General features: G+C 38.0%; 1 protein-coding gene across 1 annotated transcript in view; it reads right to left on the reverse strand.

Moving 5' to 3' along the window:
• Nucleotides 1-22,411, reverse strand: part of ME1 (malic enzyme 1) — a 220,965-nt gene that overhangs the window by 32,675 nt on the left and 165,879 nt on the right. Inside the window, exon 7 of the mRNA XM_086316963.1 lies at nucleotides 6,320-6,429. Coding sequence (XP_086173089.1) covers nucleotides 6,320-6,429 — 110 coding nt within the window. The remainder of the gene's footprint in view (nucleotides 1-6,319; nucleotides 6,430-22,411) is intronic.

Below are 22,411 nucleotides of genomic sequence, written 5' to 3' on the forward strand. Positions count from 1 at the left end.
GCAAATGGTAACTGAATTAGTAGAGAAAGGTGAATTCTTGGCCAGTCGTGAGGGCTGCTAAGAAGCAAACTGCAAAACTCTAAAAAGGCCTGGGTGTAGGAGGCACCAAGTACCTCTGGAAGTGGGGAGAAAAAGAAAGACTACGCACAGGAAGCTGCCCCAAAATTTGTTAAGAAGTAGCTTGAACCCAGATCTATTTTCCTCTCCTAATGGCTCCCCCAACACACTGGAAGTTTAGAAAGCAACTAGAGGTTTAATCTCTAGAGAGTGCCCAGACTGTAAGACACCAGTCATTACTGCAAGCTACCAGGGAAAAGAGCACAGGGGTACCATATGGAAAAGAAGATTCAATGGATGTTTACTCTTCTCCTACTTAACTCAAAGAATACTGGCAGAAAGTTGATAATGGCACAGATAATAAATAATATTGGGTTACCAAAACATTTGCTCAGGTTTTTCCATAATATCTTACAGAAAAATCCAAAAGAACTTTTTGGCTAACCTTAATAATAAATAAGTCACCTATAATCCCATTGTCTAGGTATGATAACTTTCAACATTCTGATGTACAGTCTCACAAATTTCTTCTATACCTGATATATGGAAATTCAAGAAAAATTTAATTTATAAAAAATATTTCATGCCATACTTATTATTTTAATATACTTTTTATCACAAAATATTTTGTGAGTATCTTACCACATCAATAATATATTTTAAAATATTATTTTGCATAGTTAAAATATTGCATAGTATGAACATGTGATGATTATTTAACCAAATCTGTATTTTTTTGATATTTAAAAGGTTTATGATTTTCACCATAAATACAACAGTGCAACAAATATCTTTACCTAAATAGACATTTTTCCAAAGCAGACATACAAATGGCTAGTAGGTACATGAAACAGTGCTCAACATCACTAACCATCAGGGAAATGCCATTCAAAACCAAAACAAGATATCACATCATACCTGATTGAATGGCTGTTATCAAATAGACAAGGGAACTGCCTGTAGCTTGCTACAGCATGTGTTTCCCAAATTGCAATTCCTCTTCTATTCCTGAATAAACTTAATTTCTGGTATTCAAAAAAAGAAAAAAAAAATAACAAGTGTTGGCAGGGATGTGGGGAAAAGAGAATGCTGGTGTACTGTTGGTGGGAATGAAAACTGTTGCAGTCACTATGGAAAACAGTACAGAGGTTCCTCAAAAAATTAAAACTAGAATTACTACCACATGACCCAGTAATTCCACTCCTGAGTATTTAGCTACAGGAAATGAAATCACTGTCTTGAAAAATATATGCCCTTCTATGTTTGTGCTACGTCACTGCAGTCGTGCCTGACTCTTTGTGACCCTATGGACTGTAGCTTACCAGGCTCCTCTGTCGGTGGGATGCTCCAGGCAAAAGATACTGGAGTGGGTTGCCATGCCCTCCTCCAGGGGATCTTCCCAGCCCAGGGATCAAGCCCCGGTCTCTTATGTCCCCCGCATTGGTAGGCGAGTTCTTTACCCCTAGTGCCACTTGGGAGGCTCATATATGTTCATGGCAGCATTATTTACAATTGCCAAAACATGGAAACAACCCAAGTGTCCACTGACAAATGAACTGGCAAAGAAAATTTGAAGTAGATACATATATATTATTGAACACTAAAAAAAAGAAAGAAACTCTTATCATTTGTGTCAATAAGGATAGACCTTGAGGGCATTATACTAAGTGAAATAAGTCAAACAGAGAAAGACTTACACTGTATCATCTCATTTATGTGTGGAATCTAAAACAAAAACCAAACTCATAGATATGAGAACAGATTGGTGGGGGTTGTGCAAAAATGTGTGAAGGAAGTCAAAAAGGCACAAACCTCCAGTTATAAGACAAATAAGTTCTGGGGATGTAACACCTCATAATGACCAAGTTAATAACATTGTACATTGAAAGTTGGCACAAGAGTAGATTTTAAAAGTTCTGATCACAAGAAAGAAATAATTTGTAATTATATGTGGTGATGGATGTTAACTTAACTTAATGCGGTGATCATTTAGCAATAAATACACACGTCACACCATTATATTCTATATCTAAAACTAATACAATGTTATATGTCAACCATATCTCAATTTTTAAAATAAACAAATATATAAACTAAAAAAAAAAAAATCAGAGAAGGCAATGGCACCCTACTCCAGTACTCTTGCCTGGAAAATCTCATGGATGGGGGAGCCTGGGGGGCTGCAGTCCATGGGGTCGCGAAGAGTTGGACACGACTGAGTGACTTCACTTTCACTTTTCACTTTCATGCATTGGAGAAGGAAATGGCAACCCACTCCAGTGTTCTTGCCTGGAGAATCCCAGGGATGGGGGAGCCTGGTGGGCTGCCGTCTATGGGGTCGCACAGAGTCGGACACGACTGAAGCGACTTAGCAGCAGTAGCAGCAAACTAAAAATCTTTGTACATTTGTTTCATACACCTTCATTTACTGAGGATAAATTTCTAAAAATAGAAATCTTGGATCAAAGATCTGCCTATGACTAAGGTTTTTGACACATATTGACTCCTCAAGAGTTGTACCAATTTATATTCTCAACTATCGATGTAAAAGAATGTTCATTGTTTAAAGCATCATTAACAGTTGGGATTACAAGAAAAATCTTTGCCACCTTGACAGAGAAAATGAGTATCTCATTTGCCGTCTAATATGCTTTTTAAAACCTAGTGTGGTTAAACTTTAAAACATGTTTTCAGGCCAATGGTATTCCTTCTTTTGCAAAATGTTCTACCACGTCTATCTTTGATCTTTACAATGATCAAAGTATTTGGTACAAGATTACCTTATTTAAAAAAAAAAAATCCTAACTAGTTTATCACTAGTCATCACTAGTTTATCATGGCAAAAATTTCTATGCAAAATACTTAGAAATGTCAAGTCAGAACATAGACATTCCAGAGAGGGTATTATGGGAAGAAAAATCTCTTTTTTGTAGATGATTTTAAATGACCAGAGGATGAAACTTCATTCTTTTGATCTGAATTTGCTGAAATTTGATGGTTTCCATATTGTATTATTAAATATCCATTCCTTAATAGATTTAATTTGCACATTTTTTCTAGTTGGCAATAATTTACAACTCTAATGCATGAAGGTCTAAATAACAGTTGAACCAAAATCTTTATCATTTAACATTATCTTAGATCATTAATATACTAGAATTTAAGTATTTTTTAAAAATCAAATACTTTTCATAAAAAGCTAATACATTTCAATAACACATCTGTTAAGAAAAAAGTCCCCCCAAGGGTATAGTTAAAAGCATTTATTTACATGGTAAGGCTGTAATAGTTACATAACTATTTTCATTGGCACTAGAATGCAATTTCTATGCCCACAGTGAGGAAAGTATTACATTTGTGGGCAAAACGGTAAAAACATAAGGTTAAAAAGGTAAAATAGAAACATATGGCAAAGATGTGTCACTAAGGACACTATTTCGGGATGAAGAAGAAAGCACAAAATAGTTTGGTCATGGCTAGGCAGAACCTCAGTAACTTGCCAGAAGTTTTCTCGAGTCAGAGATTAGTCCCATTTTCTCAAACCTAACTTTCTGTTGGCTAAGGCTGCAGGACATGAAAACACCTATACAGAGATAATGTAGACTATGTGTGTGCAGATTATATTTGAAGACGGATTAGCTGGGGTGAAAAACTAGTCATTTAATGCCTCCGCAGTGGTGACCTGCTGTGGGGAATATTCTGCAGTGAATTCTCAGGGCAATTCCACATGTAGTGCTCTTGGTCTTGGCTTGGCATCTGTCTCTTATTTCCTATGCTCCTGACTTTAATTCTGAGGCAGCCCAAGGCTTGACTCCTAAATTCTTGACAACAGTTGACAGAAATGCTGAACCTAATTCTTAATTGCTCGTTTTGTTTGATGACTTGGATTTCACGTTCTTTTCCTTAACCCGAACTCTGATACCTATTAATTCTGCAAAATGATTCAAGATTATACAATCCTGGTTTTTAACTTCTACACAGACATTTCTGTGAGACTCCAAAATTGAAAGAGAATGTTAAAGAAAGGACAGGATAGGTTTGTTTAACAGTTTAACTGGTGGCTACTTTAGAGGCAACAAGGAAATGAACAGGTAAGTGACTAAGAGACACTGGTCTACAAAGCCTTTGTCTATAGCATCAAAAGCATTCTATCACTATACACTGCATTTTCAGATTAGAGCAGTAGCACATTAGACTGCTTTCATTTCCTCTCTGAAATCCTCTACACATTCACTTCTCATAAACACTCAAAAAATGAATACAAAAAGAAGAAAACTGAAATAACATAAGCATCTTTGTCATAAAAATGATGATAAATTATATAATTGGCATCACAAAGGATGTTAGGAAAAGAAAGATTAGACCAATTACGTTGGTATGGTTCAAAATGTAAAGAGACATTATATTTACATAGCTATGTTATACTAAAGAACTTAAGCATAGCAAATTTTAAAAATTATATTTATACAGTATATTTCAGTTGATAGAGTATTTTCACAAATCACTATTTTGTCCACAATAAAAACTCTATGAGAGAAATATTATCCTCCTTTTACATTTAAACTTTTCTTGGATCCCATCAATTTCAATGGCATTCATCTTACTCCCCTTTGGCTGTCTTCCTCCCATCATAAGTTGTATCTTGGTTCTTACCATCACTCAGAACTAATTCTTCTTGGAAGACCTATATTAGAATAACTCACTCAACATGGTCTGTAACCTTCTACCTTTTCAGTTCTTTATTCAATTATCCCCCTTATACCTAGTCTTTAACTTTATTAAAGATAGGGAATCTAGACCCTTTTGCCCTATCTACCTGTCCTTACATCTTCACTTCCTTCTCTATACAACTTAGTGCTAAAAGTCAGGAGGATGAGTAATGGGCTATATTTGGCAGAGAGAGGTGAAGAAGAGAGAGACATCAGGAATTCATGGAGACAGAGAATACACAAAGAAGGTCAAGTTTGGTGGGGAAATAAGAGTTTGATGGTGGGGAGGCTGAGTAGGAGATAACTTTGAGATATCCCTGCTGCTGCTGCTGCTGCTGCTGCTAAGTCGCTTCAGTCATGTCCGACTCTGTGTGACCCCATAGACAGCAGCCCACCAGGCTCCCCCATCCCTGGGATTCTCCAGGCAAGAGTACTGGAGTGGGTTGCCATTTCCTTCTCCAATGCATGAAAGTGAAAAGTGAAAATGAAATCGCTCAGTCATGCCCAACTCCTAGTGAAAGTTTAAAATAACCCAATGGGTATATGGACCTAGAACTCAAAGAAGTCTGGGCTAGAGATATAAATCTGCTAATGCAGTGTGTGACCCTGGAGTATATACCCAACATATAACACAAAACAAAGAGAAAAGGGCCTGGCACTGCATGCTGAAGTGTTCTGTCATCTAATAGCTAGTCAGTAAGGGATGAAACTTGGGGGGCGGGGGGAAGCAAAAATTCAGAAAGGTAGGAAGAAAGTCAGTGGGGGTCTGTGACACGGAAATTAACAGAAGAGAGTATGTCAAGGAAGAGAGTGGGGTCCACAATGTTAAAAGCTGCTGAGAATCCAAGTAAGGTCAATACGGAAAAATGTTCATTGTGATTAGTGAAATGGAAGTCTAAGTGTGATCTTTTAAGTTGTCAGAACTCATCAGGTGTTTCTCCTTTGACTCTCTGCCTGTGCTTTTATTCTACCTGCCCTTCATGAAACAGGAAGAATAAGATTCTCACTGGGAGGTTTTGGATTTGGGGAAGTACTTTGGGGGAGGTGGATCTAGAGAAAGGAGCAAAACAAAGCTTAGAGAAAAATAAAACAACTCAGACAAAAGCAGGTAGCCAAAAATCTATAATCAATCAAAGACAAACAGCAGAATCTGGCACACGCTGTATACAAAGGCAGCTTCTGTTGTGGCGATGCTTAGAAACTGTGGCTGATTGAGATGAAGGTTGAAGAGAGAAGTGTATACACTCTTCATTTTACACAATGAATAATATATTTTCATACATTTCATTCTTTGTTCAGCCATAATCCCTGGGGGTTTTATCAGATTCTAGAGCACTCTTTCTCCAGCTCATGCAGAATACAGTACTTTCTAAAGTCAGAGTCTCAAATATGCAGAATTCAATGAGAAACAATGTGTGACATCATCAAACACAATTCCTGGCATTTCATAGGTGTCTAGTGCACATTTCTTATTAAATCTGAATCCTTATAAAATTATGAACTAATATCAAGGCACATTGTTTTTGATCCATATGCAGTGAAAATCTGATTACCTTGGATATCATCATTGAATGTGCAATACTGGTTTTGATACTTTCTCAGGAGCCGAAATGCATTTATATTGGCAAAATCTTCAAACTGAATAAGGCAGTTCATGCCATACCTGTGGGACAAAACATTCACATTAGAAGAAGTTAATGAAAAAACATTTAAAAATAAACCTTTAAAACTAGCCTATCAGTTCAGTTCAGTTCACTAGCCTACAGAAAAGGCAACACATTATCTTCTTTTAAAGGTCCCATCTTGCTACTTAGTACAAATGTGAAATACAGTGTAAGTTCAGTAAATATTTACTACATGCTTACTACAGAAAAAGCATTTCACTGGCACTGTGACAAGCTACAAAGATGACAAAAATATGGTACCTGCAGTTCAGAAATTTAAAAGTTAGTAGAAACTAAGATACTCTGAAATATATGGAAGTACATGAAAAGTAATATAGAAGTGGTATAACAGATGCTGAGAAGACAGGCAACATCCCTTACTGGGCTTACAAACCAGGTAACAAATTGAGTTTTAATCACCTCATGATTTCAAAAGAGATGTAGGGTTTCATAAGCTGAGTAAATAGCAGAAGCAAAGTAATTGAAGTGAAATTTAGGAAACAAAAAAAATCTTTAAAAAAAACAGCAAGAAGCCTTATTTGGCTAAAATGTCATATTTGGTACATGTAAGGGTGTAGCGAAAGACAAAGTCAGAATTTTATGTTGGAAACCATAAAAATTCTAGCCTAGGGTTCTAGGGTTTTTATTTCTGAAATTAACCTGTTTGAACCTTTTTACGACCATCCATAGCCTAGCCATCTATGGCAAGGGAAATTACCACCATTGATATCGCATGTATCTGAGAACTGCCAGGGAAAGCCTTGTAGGCAGGAACCTCCTTGGTAGGTGATTTAGAGATACGTACTCTCCAATCTCGGCTAGACTCTCACTGCCATTCTATTTGTGTGATTCCTTTTATTTGTCCTTGGTCAGCTTCCACTTCCACTGTACCCAAAGACTATTCCTAATCTTTGCCAGTCCTTTAAAATCCTGACCTCTTTACTTTCTCCTACTTTCGGGCATAATGAGGGCATAACACACTACCTCCCTCAACTATTCTCCCCCCACTGCACCCCACGTCTCTGTCTTCAGCACTACCCTTCAGGCATCAGTCAACAAGGTGTTCCTCTTCCTGCTCAAGGTAACTCATCACCAGTGCCCACATTTTCATCCCTTCTTTCTTAATTAGTTCCCTTTCTCCTAGCTATTACAATGCATTCTTCTGGACCTCCGATAGGCAGGTGATACCACTCTAATGGCAAAAACTGAAGAGAAACCAAAGAAAGAACCTCTTGATGAAGGTGAAGGAGAAGAGTGAAAAAGCTGGCGTAAAACTCAATATTTAAAAAACAAAGATCATGGCATCCAGTCCCATTATTTCATGGCAAACAGAAGGGGAAAGGGTGGAAGCAGTGACGCACGTCCTCTTCTTGGTTCTAATATCACTACGGATGGTGACTGCAGCCATGAAATCAGAAGACGATTGCTTTTTGGCAGGAAAGCTATGACAAACTTAGACAGTATGTTAAAAAGCAAAGACATCGCTTTGCCACCAAAGTCCATATAGCCAAGGCTTTGGTTTTTCCAACAGTCATGCACAGTTGTGAGAGCTGAACCATAAAGAAGACAGAGTGTTGCAAAACTAAAGCTTTCGAACTGTGATGCTGGAGAAGGCTCTTGAGAGTCCCTTGGACTGTAAGGAGATCAAATCAGTCAATCCTAAAGGAATATTCATTGGAGGGACTGATGCTGAAGCTGAAGCTCCAACACTTTGGCCACCTGATCGAATAGCTGACTTACTGGAAAAGATCCTGATGCTGGCAAAGATTGATGGCAAAAGGAGAAGGGGGTGACAGAGGATGAGATGGTTGGATGGCATCACCAATTCAATGGACATGAACTTGGGCAAACTCTGGGAGACAGTAAGGGTCAGGGAAGCCTGGCGTGCTGCAGTCCATGGGGTCACAAAGAGTCGGACACAACTTGGCAACTGAACAACAACAACATTCTTCTGGACAAGTTCCTTCCTCTTTATCAACAGCTGATTTTGAGCTTCTCATTAGAGGTAGAAATGAGAAGTCTTGACCCCAAGTTTTTCCTATCCTTTCCTTTTAATGTACATGAAATAACAGTTTATAGTTGACATTGTTCTCCATCCTCTGTCATTTACCTTCTGCCCTCACAACTCTACTAAAATTGTGTGCTCTAAAATTACAGTACTTCTGAAATAAAAATCCAAGGAACATTGTTTTCAAACCTTAATTGACTAGAGCTCTTTGCTGCACTTCTGCTAATTCTGTTTCTTTTTGCTTGAAACTCTGTTCCCTAGGCTTCTGTGATATCATGCCTTTCTCTTTGCTTTGCTTTGCTGCGTCGCTTCAGTCGTGTCCGACTGTGTGCAACCCCAAGGACTGCAGCCCACCAGGCTTCTCCGTCCATGGGATTCTCCAAGCAAGAACACTGGAGTGGGTTGCCATTTCCTTCTCCAATGCATGAAAGTGGAAAGTGAAAGTGAAGTCACTCAGTAGTGTCTGACTCTTAGCGACCGTATGGACTGCAGCCTACCAGGCTCTTCCGTCCATGGGATTTTCCAGGCAAGAGTACTGGAGTGGGTTGCCATTGCCTTCTCCGCCTTCCCCCAAAGTACTGATCATTTCTTCTTTCTCCCTTAGGGAATTCTTAGCATGCAAACACTGGTGTTTCCCATGACTCTGTCCTTGGTTTATAGCATGGTGTGTGTGTGTGTGTGTGTCCCAACAGATACGATCCTACTCATAGTTTTAATCACTATGTACAGTGACTACCAAATGTAAGTTTCTAGTCTAATCCTGTGAATTTCAAACTTATAAATCTCATGATCAGCTGGATAATTTCACTTGAACAAACCTCAAATTGAAAATTTCAAAATTAAACTCATGATATTCCCAAAGAATCTATTAAGTACTCAGCAAATATTTGTTGGATGAATGTAACTTACAAATACCTTTTCATTTAAGCTCAAGGTACAGTCTTCTAGATAAGGAAAGCCTTGAGTTCCTGGTAAGCTGGGGAGGGGAGATTTGCATTCAGCTCTGCCTGACAATATGGACGAGTCTGATGTTTAAAGTAAGCTTTAAGTTTATGATTGATTCTTTTCTGTTACACTGTAGGTCATTACATATACCTTTAAGTATGTATCTTTGAATAATGCCAAGTTCTAAAACTAAGGAGACATACAACAGAAAAGTTTTATAAAATTTAATCAGAAAATAAACTAGTGCGAAGACTGAATAGTGCAAAAGACTGAATAGGGGCTATGTTTCGTTGCAAACCAACTGTTAACACAAAGATGCTAAGCACAGGTCTGGTTTTTCAGTGTTTGTTATGGTCCTACCTCTTCATGGTGAAGTCTGTCTCCTCAAGACTTAAACAAACACCTTCTTATAAATCATCTATTCTGTATGTCTAACCCAGATCGCTTACTGAAACTCAATCATCTTCATGGAACATTTCCAAAGCCAAGTAGTCTCTTGACTCGCAACCTCAGCAATTTTTTTTTAATGAAAACATGTATTTCCCTGTCTCAGAGACCCAAAGATTAAAGCTACTGTCTTACTATCTTTTTTTTTTAATACATTGTATTCATTTAATTACTATTTCCTATCATTTCTGGGGCTTCCCAGGTGGCACTAGTGGTAAAGAACCCACCTGCCAGTGCAGGAGACATAAGACATGCTGGTTCTATCCCCTGGAGGGAGGGCATGGCAATCCACTCCAGTATTCTTGCCTGAAGAATCCCAGGGCAAAGGAGACTGGTGGGCTATAGTCCACAGAGTTGTATAGAGTCAGACACAACTGAAGCAACTTAACACACATCATTTTTACTATTTAAAATTATTGTAGCCAAAGAAATTAGTCTCGCTCCTGCTAGGGCTGCAAAAAGTCTATTGGTCTCTCTGCTCCCCTCAAGCATGTGATACAGAGCTGCCAGATTTTTATAAATAGCAACTTCCTCCAGCTACTTCTGTGCTCAAAATTCAGAGTGGATTGCTTTGATGATGACACCCAAATTCCTTAAACTCAAGGGCCTATCATCAAATATTATCTTTTAAATTGCTCTCTCTCTCCCTGTATTCCAGGGTAAGTCCCGTCCCCACTGCACCGCTTTCCTCCACTCTCAAACATGCCATGTCCTCCTTCCCACATCTTTATTTTTCTCCTTTAAGTTTTATTGGAGTAGGGTTGCTTCACAACGTTGTCTTAGTTTCTGTTGTGTAGCAAAGTCAATCAGCTGCATGTATGTATATTAACACATGCCCTCTTTTTTGGATTTCCTTCCCATTTACGTCACCACAGAGCATTGAGTTCCCCCTTCGTCTTTATTAAGGCACTGCCATTGCAAATCACCATTACTCTTCAATTGGCAAATATTTTCTATATCAATTACATTGGGTCTAAAACTGCTAGTGTGTAGACATCTCATTAACTAGATTAAAAGTTCTTAGGAGACTTAAAACTCTATCCGATAGTACTATTTCAGTAGAGAAAAGATCAAGCGAATATAAAATGTAAGCAAAAATTTACTTCATACAATAGGAATAACTTATTGCTTAGTAATCTGCACTGCTGAATACTATGAATATCAGTTGTTTTGAATGCTGCATGAGAGCAGTGCTCAGTCATACGATTGTGCTCACTTAGTCGAGTCTGACTCCTTGTGACCTCAAGCACTGTAGCCCACCAGACTCCTCTGGACATGGACTTTTCCAGGCAAGAATATTGCATCAGAGTAGGTTTTCCCTTTATTTGCCCAAATTCCAGAAGTTTTAGAATTTAGCATTTCTCATACTATTTCAAAAAAAGCGTAATCTTTCTATTATTTAAATAGACATGACTCATTTTAGAATTTCTCTACTATTTAACAAGAAACTAAATCAAATTCATATTACTTTTTTTAAAAGAACTGGCACTAAGTAGGCTATAGAAGTTTTCAGTATCAAAAGTTTCTGTTAATAGAAGTAAAAAGGTTAGTCAAACCAAGAATTTTCAAATAACTCATTTAGTCTTATAAGATGTAAACATATGTTTCTCTTTTGGATAAATGTCCAAATACAAACAGGAATTTAAATCACGTTAAATTATGTAAGTCACAATTACTCATAATTTTTCTTCATATTTATTTGCCCTTCCTTTGAAACTACTTATTTTCTACAGTTACCTAGGAAGATAAATTTCTACAAAACTATTTTTTCCATCAGCATTTTAAAATTCTATTCCTTATTCTTTTGTCTTTCTATCAAAGTCATTTTGGAAATATTAGTTATTTGATCAGAAGACTTTTTACAGTAGTCCTTTAAGTCTTTAAAAGAAGTAATATTTCAGCCCAACCATGCAGTATTAGAAAATTCCCATATGAGCAAAAAGACTAATAGGATACGAATTAATAAGAAGTTAATGGTCTAAAAGTTCTACAGCCAGATTATTTATATGAATAAAATTTCCAATACTCTCCACTCTGCCCCTAGTCCTGTCTTCCCAGTCTTCCACCAACTCCTTCTCCAGTACACAATCTGTTCTTCATTTGGTCGTTTCTTTCCTTCAGGTTCATTCTTCCTACTTTCACTTCTGTATGCTGAAGAAAGTCACTTCAGCTTTGCACTGACTGTCCCCCTAGTGAAACCAAGGAGGATCTGTGGGATTCCTAGACACAGAAGTCTTTCTGTCTCCTGTTTCTTAATTGTGAAGAATAGACTTCAACCTCCATGAACTTCCCTGAGTTCCTAAGGGCACATAAGAAACAGCTGCTAATCAGGGAAGGGAGGGGATGCAGAGACACAAGAGGAAAAGCCAATAAACAATAGTGCAGCCTTGAGGCAGGGTCCCTCATTTTTCATTTCTTGTTAATATTAGGCCTATAATTCGGAGGCAGTCTCAGGGCTTCCCTGGTGGCTCACTGGTAAAGAATCCATCTGCCAATGCAGGAGACATAAATTCGATCTCTGATCTGGGAGGATCCCACGTGCCATGGAGCAGCTAAACCCATGCACCACGAAGATGGAGCATGTCATCTAGATCCTGGGAGCCGCAGCTACTGAAGCCCACACGCGCTAGGGCCTGTGCCCCACTGCAACAAGAGAAGCCACCACAACCGGAAGCCTGTGCACTGCAACTACAGAGTCGCCCCCACCTGCCACAGCTAGAGAGAAGCCCTCGAAGCAAAGAAGACCCAGCACAGTCAAAAATAAATAAATAAAATTATTTTTAGAAAAAGAAGTTTAAAGTACCAAATTCCAATACCATAATGCTATATAATGCCATTCTAGGAAACTGTTTAGCTATCCTGATTAAAAATTACTAAAATGTTAAGAATGGGTAAAAGCATCTCCATGGTTACAAACCATTACCCTTAAAAAAAAAAAAAAAAAAAAAAACCTTAGCAGAGAAGCAAACTTTGTGGCAGCAACTGATCACCCCAAACATAAATATCAGTCAAGCATCGCCTGGTGCTCGTCATGGCTCCTTCCCATTGTTCCTCCCCTGGTTCCTAGGCAGCCCTTCTTCACGAAGTAAAGGCTGCATGTTTTCAGACAGTGTTCTCCTATGCTTCGCTCCTGCTGTGTCATGTACTGTGGTCCGGCAGCACCAGATGCTCTGTTATTACGTTCCAAAGCCCCAGAGCCTTGCGGTTACAGGATGTGAGGAGGAATCAGAGCCTTCTCAGTTCTATTCCCGGACCTACTACTTACTTGGTCCCATGGTTTGGGGCTGTTTCCAGCTTCTCTGTGGTTAAAATGAAATCCCCACAATATGATTTGCCTTCAGTGTTTAGGACAGTGTGGTCAGGCTATAAATTTATAATGTTTTCTAAGTGAAATTTGGGAATAGGCATAGGTAGTGAAGGCGTACACAAGAGACCTCATTTACAAAAGGGTATTTTAGAATCGTTCCTTGGAGAATACTGCCTATCAGTTTTCATTTCATGAATCTTCTCTACCTGGTAGTTAACTCTGATTTGAGTCCTAAAGATTTAGAGAGAGGCATCCTGAATTCATTTTGTGACACAAGCGTCTTGCATCATATAATGAAAGAAAGCCATGGAAGGGATATTTTGTTCCAGATTGAACCAGCCTTTTCTCTATGAAATTATAAGCAGTGGAACACAAGGGTGTTAGCCAACTGGATTCTACATGACTATGAAAAGAACCTACTATTTCATGATCAAAATATCACATAAAACAGTGGGTATATAGTTTTAGAAGTTAACAAAAATACCACCCATAAAATTAATATGTAAAAACTGCAGAGGACTTTCTCTTGTGGCATTGTTAAATTAGACAAAACCCTTCTTACACTTGACAGTACTTACTAAGTGCCAGACATAGTTCTCCACACTTCATGGGAATTATCTCATTTAATTCTCTTGGCAACTCAATGGGGAAGGCAGTTACTATCCATTTTACATATGAAGACACTGAGCTCAGAGGGATTTAGGGCCATGGTTGAGTTCATGCTGCTAATAACTAGTAGAGTATGGGCTGAACCACAGGGCCAATGGTTTTAACTACTTTATATACTGGCTTCTACAGAGCACCAATGTCAACATCAAAGAAGTGCTTTCTTTAGAAAGAAAGGGACTGTACTGAAAAAATAAGGGAGTTATAATTTTATCATAAAATTTTAACATAATGCATTTGTATGCATTCAGTATACTAGGTTATTTTTGTATTAAAAAGTGTATGGGCAGATGTTGGTGAAAACATTAGTCTTTCTTTGATTACAAAGTATCAAGAAGTCACTGTTTAACTAGGCCGACCAAGCATATTTCGACTTAATAAATTTTTTTAGGATTTATTAATGGATACAAAGAGCTAACTCATTCAAAAAGACCTTGATACTGGGAAAGATCACGGGCAGGTAGAGAAGGGGGCAACAGAGGATAAGATGGTTGGATGGCATCACCAACACAATGGACATGAGTTTGAGGAGAGAGTGAAGGACTGGGGAGCCTGGCGTGCTGAAGTTCATAGGGAAGCAAAGAGTCAGACACAACGTGGCGACTGAACAACAATGAACAATTATGTATGTCGAATTATGCAGCATTTAAGATCCAGAGCATTTTAGCTCTGATGGGTACCTTAAAGACAAATTACTCATTTTCAATAATGTAACTGAGCAACTTGAGCTGCAAACAGGAAACATGGATCTTGTCCTTAAAATGCTTACAGTCTTATCAGGAAGACAAAAGATACAAGTAATTTAAAGAGGGTTCAAATTAAAAGCAACATCAGTGGCACACAAAGCGATCACTATGGTATTTAGGGAAGACAACATGAATCAAGTTGAGGTTTAAACTAAGCTCTTAGGTAGGATTCCAATGAGAAAGACTGAGGTGGGAAACAAAACCACAGAGGTCTCAGAGTTTGTGCTTAAGGACAATATTTGAGGAACTTAAGATCAATAATGGCCACTGAATTTCAGATTATATATAGTCTTGAATGCTAGGGTAAGTCATATGAAGTTGACTGAAATTCTCTTGGTAAGAACCATTCAAGTTTAGTTTTTCCTTGTCAGTAAGAATTAAGAAAAGGTGTTTACTCCTTTGTTAACCTACTGTAATATGGCTCCAATTCCTACTACTTTGTTTCTGTATTATTTCCTAACATTTAGATAATATCTTTCATTTTTCCTGTTATTCTTATATTTCCTGACACTTAATTATTCTCTTTGACACTGTAAATTATAAACATTTCTTTCCTCCTATAATCATTTCCTTATTAAGTTCACCCATGCATGGGGATTCAGTAATCATCTTCAGATGAATAACTTCTAAATTGATAATTTCTGTCACTAATCCTTTAAAAAAAACTCCATATTGCCAAAATGATAGTAAGAGAGGCATGGAAAAATGTTATATTATAAACCTTTTTATAACGAGGAATAAATGCATATATGATAATATATTAATATGTTGTCAACAATTCTTACTGTTATTTATAGTATCAGAAGTTTTACAGTATCAAAAAATTAACAATTTTATAACATTAAGGACAAACAATATATCATCAACAAAATAGAATTATTTTCTTCGGTTGTCATCTACTTCTCAAAAAAATAGCAGGATTTGTTAAAATTTAAGTTCCTTAAATATCAACAAATTCTGAAACTGCATTTATAGCTAAAATTTATATTTAGTATATTTTACTCAAAAACATTTCAGAATTACATCTTGCCTCCAAAATCAATGAAATCTTTTCTCTAACAATTCTAATTTAATATAAAAGTATTAAACTTCGAGAAACTCTAAACTTTTTTCCTTACAAAACGGATCCTATTTCCACCAATATTAAAATATTATAATCAATTTCTGTTTTGCCTTCTGCCTTATACTCTAGTGGTCAAGCTCTGTTACACCTTCTTCGGATACACTTTTCATAGTAATTGTTACGCTTTCTAGTCTAAGTGCCTCAATTCAAGTCCAGGTTCTTTGGACCACATCACTGCCATAGTACTACCATCTACTGGTTAGTCTCCTTGCTTTCGTATACTGCCCTACTGAAACCAGTTTACACAGTAAGAAAATAAAAAAATATGTTTATCCTATTTTAAAGCAGGTCCTCTGTAATGTGATCTCATCTAAACTTATATCCCCTTATTCTCAAAAAGAAACCTTATCCTTTCTTTCTTCCTTTATTTATTCATTTACCAAATAATATACTGAGCACCTACTAATGTTTGTGCTTGCTGCTGCTGCTGCTGCTGCTGCTGCTAAGTCGCTTCAGTCGTGTCCAACTCTGTGCGACCCCATAGACGGCAGCCCATCAGGCTCCCCCGTCCCTGGGATTTTCCAGGCAAGAACACTGGAGTGGGTTGCCATTTCCTTCTCCAATGCATGAAAGTGAAAAGTGAAAGTGAAGTCGCTCAGTCATGTGCGACTCTTTGCAACCCCATGGACTGCAGCCAGCCTTCCAGGCTCTTCCATCCATGGGATTTTCCAGGCAAGAGTACTGGAGTGGGGTGCCACTGCCTTCTCCGATGCTTGTGCTTAGTCATGTCCAAATCTTTGTGACCCCATGGACTGTAGCCCTCCAGGCTCCTCTGTCCATGGGATTCTCCAGCAGGAATACTGGAGTGGGCTGCCATGCCCTCCCTCAGGGAAGCACCTACTAGGGATGAGGATTTGTTCCAGGTGTGGTTGATACATTTCTGACCTCACAGAGTTTGTAGTCTTATGGTGGATACAGTAAGTAGAAGAATATAATGCAGTCTGGTAAGCACTGTAACAGAGGAAATTCAGCATTCCAAAACAGAGCAGGGTCACCTACCAAGAATTAAGAGGATGAGCAAAGGCTTTCTAGAAGAAGCTAAAGCCTGAAGGATGAGTAGGAGTTTATCAAATTAAGAGGAAGAAGAATTTATGAGGAACAGGGAACATGCTCAAAGACTCAAGGTGAAATAAATAAATTGCATATTTCAAGACCTGAAATAAATTATGATTAAATCACAAGGCTTGATGGAAAAAAGGTAAGAATTAAGGCTATAGAGGTAAGTAGAGCAAGATTATGCAGGTCCTCTAACCGATATTAAGGGGTTCGCATACCTGATCCTATAAATAGGACATTAAACAGGAGTGTGACATGATCAATTTGCATTTTAGACTACCTAGAGTAGATCATACAGACATCCTGTATGATCAGGATGAAGAATGGCATAAAGAGAAGCAGGACCAGATGTAGGAAGCTTTCTTAACAGGCTGCCACTAAATACCAAGCCTGCATCTGGAATGAGAGTGGGGATGGGGAGAAGTAGGTGGATTTGAAAAACATTCAGGAGACAGAAGGGACTATGTTAAGTGAAGAGGGGATGATGAGTAGTAGATGAGATTTCTTTTTTCTTTAAAAAAGAAAGGAAAAAAGAAATCTAGGATGAATTCCAAGTTTCTAATTTGGGCCACATGGCAGACGATGGAGTATATTAAAAAAAAAAAATCTCAGGAGAAGAAGCAGGGTTAGTAGGGAAGATAATGAGTTCTGCTTTGCAAACACTGCTTTAGAGCAACCTCAGAGATATGCAGAGGAAGCTGTGAAAAATTAAGGTGTGTGACTTCAGTATGCCAGAGTTTGAGCAGCTGCCTGTGGAAGATAAGGCCCATGATGCAGCCACGAGTGGGAGTCTAAAGTAGTGTGGGATAAAGGCCATCAGAAATGAGATCCTAAGAACAAGAACGCCTCCCAAACACACTATCCACATGGAAATGAAAGTCAGTGGAAAGAAAGGCTTTGAAAATGATTAAGAATTAGAGGTTAGTTAAGAAACTGGGAGAAGATAATTGACAGAAACATCAAAGATGTCGGGGGAGGGTTTACATAAGGATGAAGGAAGCATAGTCTAAAAGGCACAGACGGGAGAAGGTGCTGATCTCACCTCCCAACCCTAAAACACTGTGTGGACCAACAAGCATGACTATCTGAAAGCACTGCAGGGATTTCCCTGCTGGTTGACTGGCTAAGACTCCACATTCCCAACAGAGGGGGCCTGAGTTTGATCCCCATTCAGAGAACTAGATCCCACATGCCACAACTAAGAGCTGGCACAGCTAAATTAAATATATATGTAATATATTTATAGATTAGAGGAATTTATAATATATGTATATATATATTTGAAAGAAAGAAAGCAGTTCAAGAAAAGTGGAGGTCTTAAATAAAAGTCATAATTCAGGAAAGCAGGAAGGCAAAGGACCATCCAGTGAGTAAGTCAGGGAGCCTTATTAAGGAACAGATTTCCAAAGGCAGAGTGGAAAGTTTGAGAGGAAAGGGAATGTTGGGAGTTTGGTTTAGGGGAAAGGAAACACAAAACCTGAAATATGAAAAAGCATGAAGTATGTGAAAGGGTACATGGGAATAGAAAAATGACATGCTATTTTTACATTAAAATGGGAGACTAATGTGAAGCAGAAAGTGAAGAGGAACTAAAGAGCCTCTTGATGAGGGTGAGAGAGGAGAGTGAAAAAACTGGCTTAAAATTCACCATTCAAAAAGCTAAGATCATGCTATCTGGTCCCATCACTTTACGGCAAATAGAAAAGGAAAAAATGGAAACGACAGATTTTATCTTCTTGGGCTCCAAAATCACTGTGGACGGTGACTGCAGCCATGAAATTAAAAGATGCTTGCTCCTTGGAAGGAAAGCTGTGACAAACCTAGTCAGTGAATTAAACCAGAGACATTGCTTTGCCCACAAAGCTCCATATAGTCAAAGCTATGGTTTTTCCAGTAGTCAGGTATGGATGTGAGAGTTGGACTATAAAGAAAGCTGAGCGCCGAAGAATTGATGCTTTGAACTGTGGTGCTGGAGAAGACTCTTGAGAGTTCCTTGGACTGCAAGGAGATCCAACCAGTCAATCCTAAAGGAAATCAGTCTTGAATATTGATTGGAAAGACCAATGCTGAAACTGATGCTCCAATACTTTGGCCACCTGATGCAAAGAGCTGACTCACTGGAAAAGACCCTGATGCTGGGAAGGACTGAAGGCAAAAGGAGACTGAAGCAGCAGAGGATGAGATGATTAGATAGCATCACTGACTCAATGGACATGAATTTGAGCAAACTCGGGGAGATAGTGAAGGACAAAGAAACCTGGCACGCTACAGTCCATGGGGTCACAAAGAGTTGGACATGACTTGGCGATTGAACAACAATGCTCAGAGCCCACATGATGGACTGCAAAGGTGGAGTGTGAGGAGGTGGGTTTATGGCTGGGTGAAAGTTGAATCCTGGTGTCTATGAGTTGAGCAGTGCCGGTACAGGCTCAAATCCTCAGGGCAGCTCTGACTCTAATGGACAGATCTCTGCTTCAATGTATCACTGCGTTTTGATCCTTCCTTCCTAGTATGCATGAATTTCCACGCCCAGAATGCCTTCATATAAAATATGCAGAAATTTGGAAAATGCTTCTATAAACTCTATCGACAAACTTACCATAGAGATTTAAAGGTCTCTATGCATGTTCCAGTAAATACCTTATATCCAACCTCAATCATGTCATTTTGCAGTTTGAATCAATAAATCTGTCTGTGCTTCCTTCCCAATTTAGTCTAGATCAAACTGTTTATTTCTAAAAGCCAAGAACTTCCACAAAACACTAGCAATCAAGCTTTGAGCAGCAAAGAGAACTGTATGTGATTTTGCTGAAGATTATCAGAGCCATAAAATTTTCAAGCTAGAAAGGTCCTTGGAGACCATTTAACAAGGAATGCCCAGGAAGGTTATTAAATAAAACCCAGGATGACAGGAGCAGGCACTAGTGAGTATCGCTAAGAGGAAAGCCAGAAGGCCCAAGTACAGCAGCCACTTATGATACCAGACTTTTTTGATGTAGGAAAATATCTTATTTTAGATTATAAAAACACAGAATATTTATATTTTCACAGATACTTGTAAAAATTTATATATTCAAGTAAATATGAACATTAGCCTCAGAGTGTCCACTTTCATACCATATATCCAATGATGCTGCAAACTGTTCAACTATTTTCAAAGTGACTTTAAAATCAGTTATATTACTCTTATCATTTGGATAAGTAAATGGTAACCCACTCCACTATTCTTGCCTGGAGAATCCCATGGTCAGAGAAGTCTGGCAAGCTACAGTCCATGGGGTCACAAGAGTCGGACACGACTTAGTGACTACACCACCACCACTCTTATCATTCTGTATTTTAGGTAATTTTATTCCTTCTTTGTTAACTAACAATAAAAAGAATCTGAAGAAATAGTTGTGAACAAGAACTAGATCTAAATACTGACTTGGACCAATATTCTCACTCTGACTGTTCTTAAGAATCACTATCAGCCTCAAAGGATTTTTCTTTAAATCCCATCATTGTGAAATTTAAAAGAATTACTAAAAGTTCTAAACATAATATTCAGAGCAGCATTCCAAAAAGTACTACAAATATCGGCAGTAATCATTGTACAGATTTCTAGGGTATTACCTGAGAAGAGATAACACTCATTAGCATTTTAACTTTGTTTTAAAAAGAATCAACCACATTATTTTATAGGGAAACCTCAAAATCAATTTTAAAATGAAAAAGGGCTTTGCATATACCACTACTTACAAACTTGGAAAGATGATATCCATTCTTACGCCACTGTATAAGAGGAATCTATGCATATTATTCAATAAAAATCTGAGAACTATACGTTTGGAACTAGCTGAAGGCACAAATCCAATGAAAATGACAAACCTGGCCTCTCTGGCCGTCATCTGGACTAACGTCCAAGTTTGAACACTAGCCATTTTCCATAACTAGAACCCATCTACCAATAATGTGCCCTGAAGTTATATCTATTTATATTTCCATATTAATAGTATTTCTTATGGGAGTATTATTGTCTAATACTAATAAGAATGCCAAAAATATCATATTCCCTGCTTTCTTAATAAGCTCTTTTCTTCCCATATACTAGGGACTTCACGAACTAAATCATCACGTGTTCCAGTGATCCTGAAGGTCTTAAGCCTAAACTTAAGGCTGTGTCTTACTTACTTACTTACTTACTTAAGCCTAAACTTAAGGTTTACTTACTTACTTACTTACTTAAGCCTAAACTTAAGGCTGTGTCTTACTTACTTACTGTGTCCCTGCTTTCTTAATAAGCTCTTTTCTTCCCACATACTAGGGACTTCACGAACTAAATCATCACGTGTTCCAGTGATCCTGAAGGTCTTAAGCCTAAACTTAAGGCTGTGTCTACTGGCACCTGTGTGGGTACATTTACCTGCATGTCAATGATTCCCCCCCACCTTAAAATAGCTCAATTATTAGTTTAAGTGATCTAAAATCTAACATACTACAATCAGAATCCTATTGCAGAGTCCTTACTTAATTCTAAACAATCCTTGGGGACAAAATCTGACACAGTTCAAAGAACTGTTTTGACTTCCTTTTGCATTAAATCATTTTGAAATGACTCTGATGCTTTTTTTGAAGTAACAGTGTGCTTAGTCCCTCAGTCGTGTCACACTCTTTGCAACCCCATGGACTGTAGCCCACCAGGCTCCTCTGTCCATGGGAGTCCCCAGGCAAGAATACTGGAGTGTGTTGCCGTTCCCTTCTCCAGGGGAATCTTCCCAATCCAGGGAACAAACCCACGTCTCTTATGTCTTCTGCATTGGCAGGCAGGTTCTTTACTGTCTGAGCCACTAGGGAAACCCTTTTGAATTAACAAGTATACATATATTTCAGTCTAAGTCTTCAAGAATGCAACTCTTTCTCTGCAATACTGACATATTTCCAAAACCTGATTTTGGACAAGTGTGTGCGGAAGTATGACAACTTGTCATATGTAAACTAATAATTTTATTCTGGCATCACTGAGAAATATGAGCCAAGACAACTATTTCTATGCCTAAAACAGTACTTCCTGAAAAACAACACTTAAGAGGAAGCTAATAATCCAATGGGCTTAGAATCTAACTACCTATTCTGCCTCTTTACTTACAAGAGTCTTTGGGGCCAAATTCTGTGTTTCCACTACCTTTCTGAGAACTCATTTTACAATCCTAAATTAATAAAAAGAATTGAAAAAATATACTCAACAGAGGTCATTAATAACACATACCAGTATCCAAACTATTCAAGTTTTGAAAAATCTGACTCTGTTACAAACCTGATTAGTGAAAGGTAAGGAAATAAAAATCTGATAATTTTGCTCTCCATGCAGTCCAAATGGAAAACAGAGGTAGCCTCTCTGATGAGAGATTTCTGAATAAAACTATTATTACTGATGAGGTAGATATACCTGGCAAGATGTCTAAATTTTGCATTGTCCAGAAGTATTTTGATACACCCATTTTTCAGAGATGTGCAAGAAACATAAGTAACTTCTGAAAAAAGGTAGTTAGAATTCACATGTGTAAGAATGGGGAAGGAAATAATCACCCAAGTCCAAGAAACCCAGAGAGTCCCAAACAGGATAAATCCAAGGCGAAATACCCCAAGACACATATTAATCAAATTAACAAAGATCAAACACAAAGAACAAATATTAAAAGCA

Source organism: Bos grunniens, chromosome 9 (genome assembly GCF_055505025.1).
Source record: "Bos grunniens cultivar Pamir isolate PY7600 chromosome 9, Bosgru_T2T1.0, whole genome shotgun sequence".
Lineage (NCBI taxonomy): Eukaryota > Metazoa > Chordata > Mammalia > Artiodactyla > Bovidae > Bos > Bos grunniens.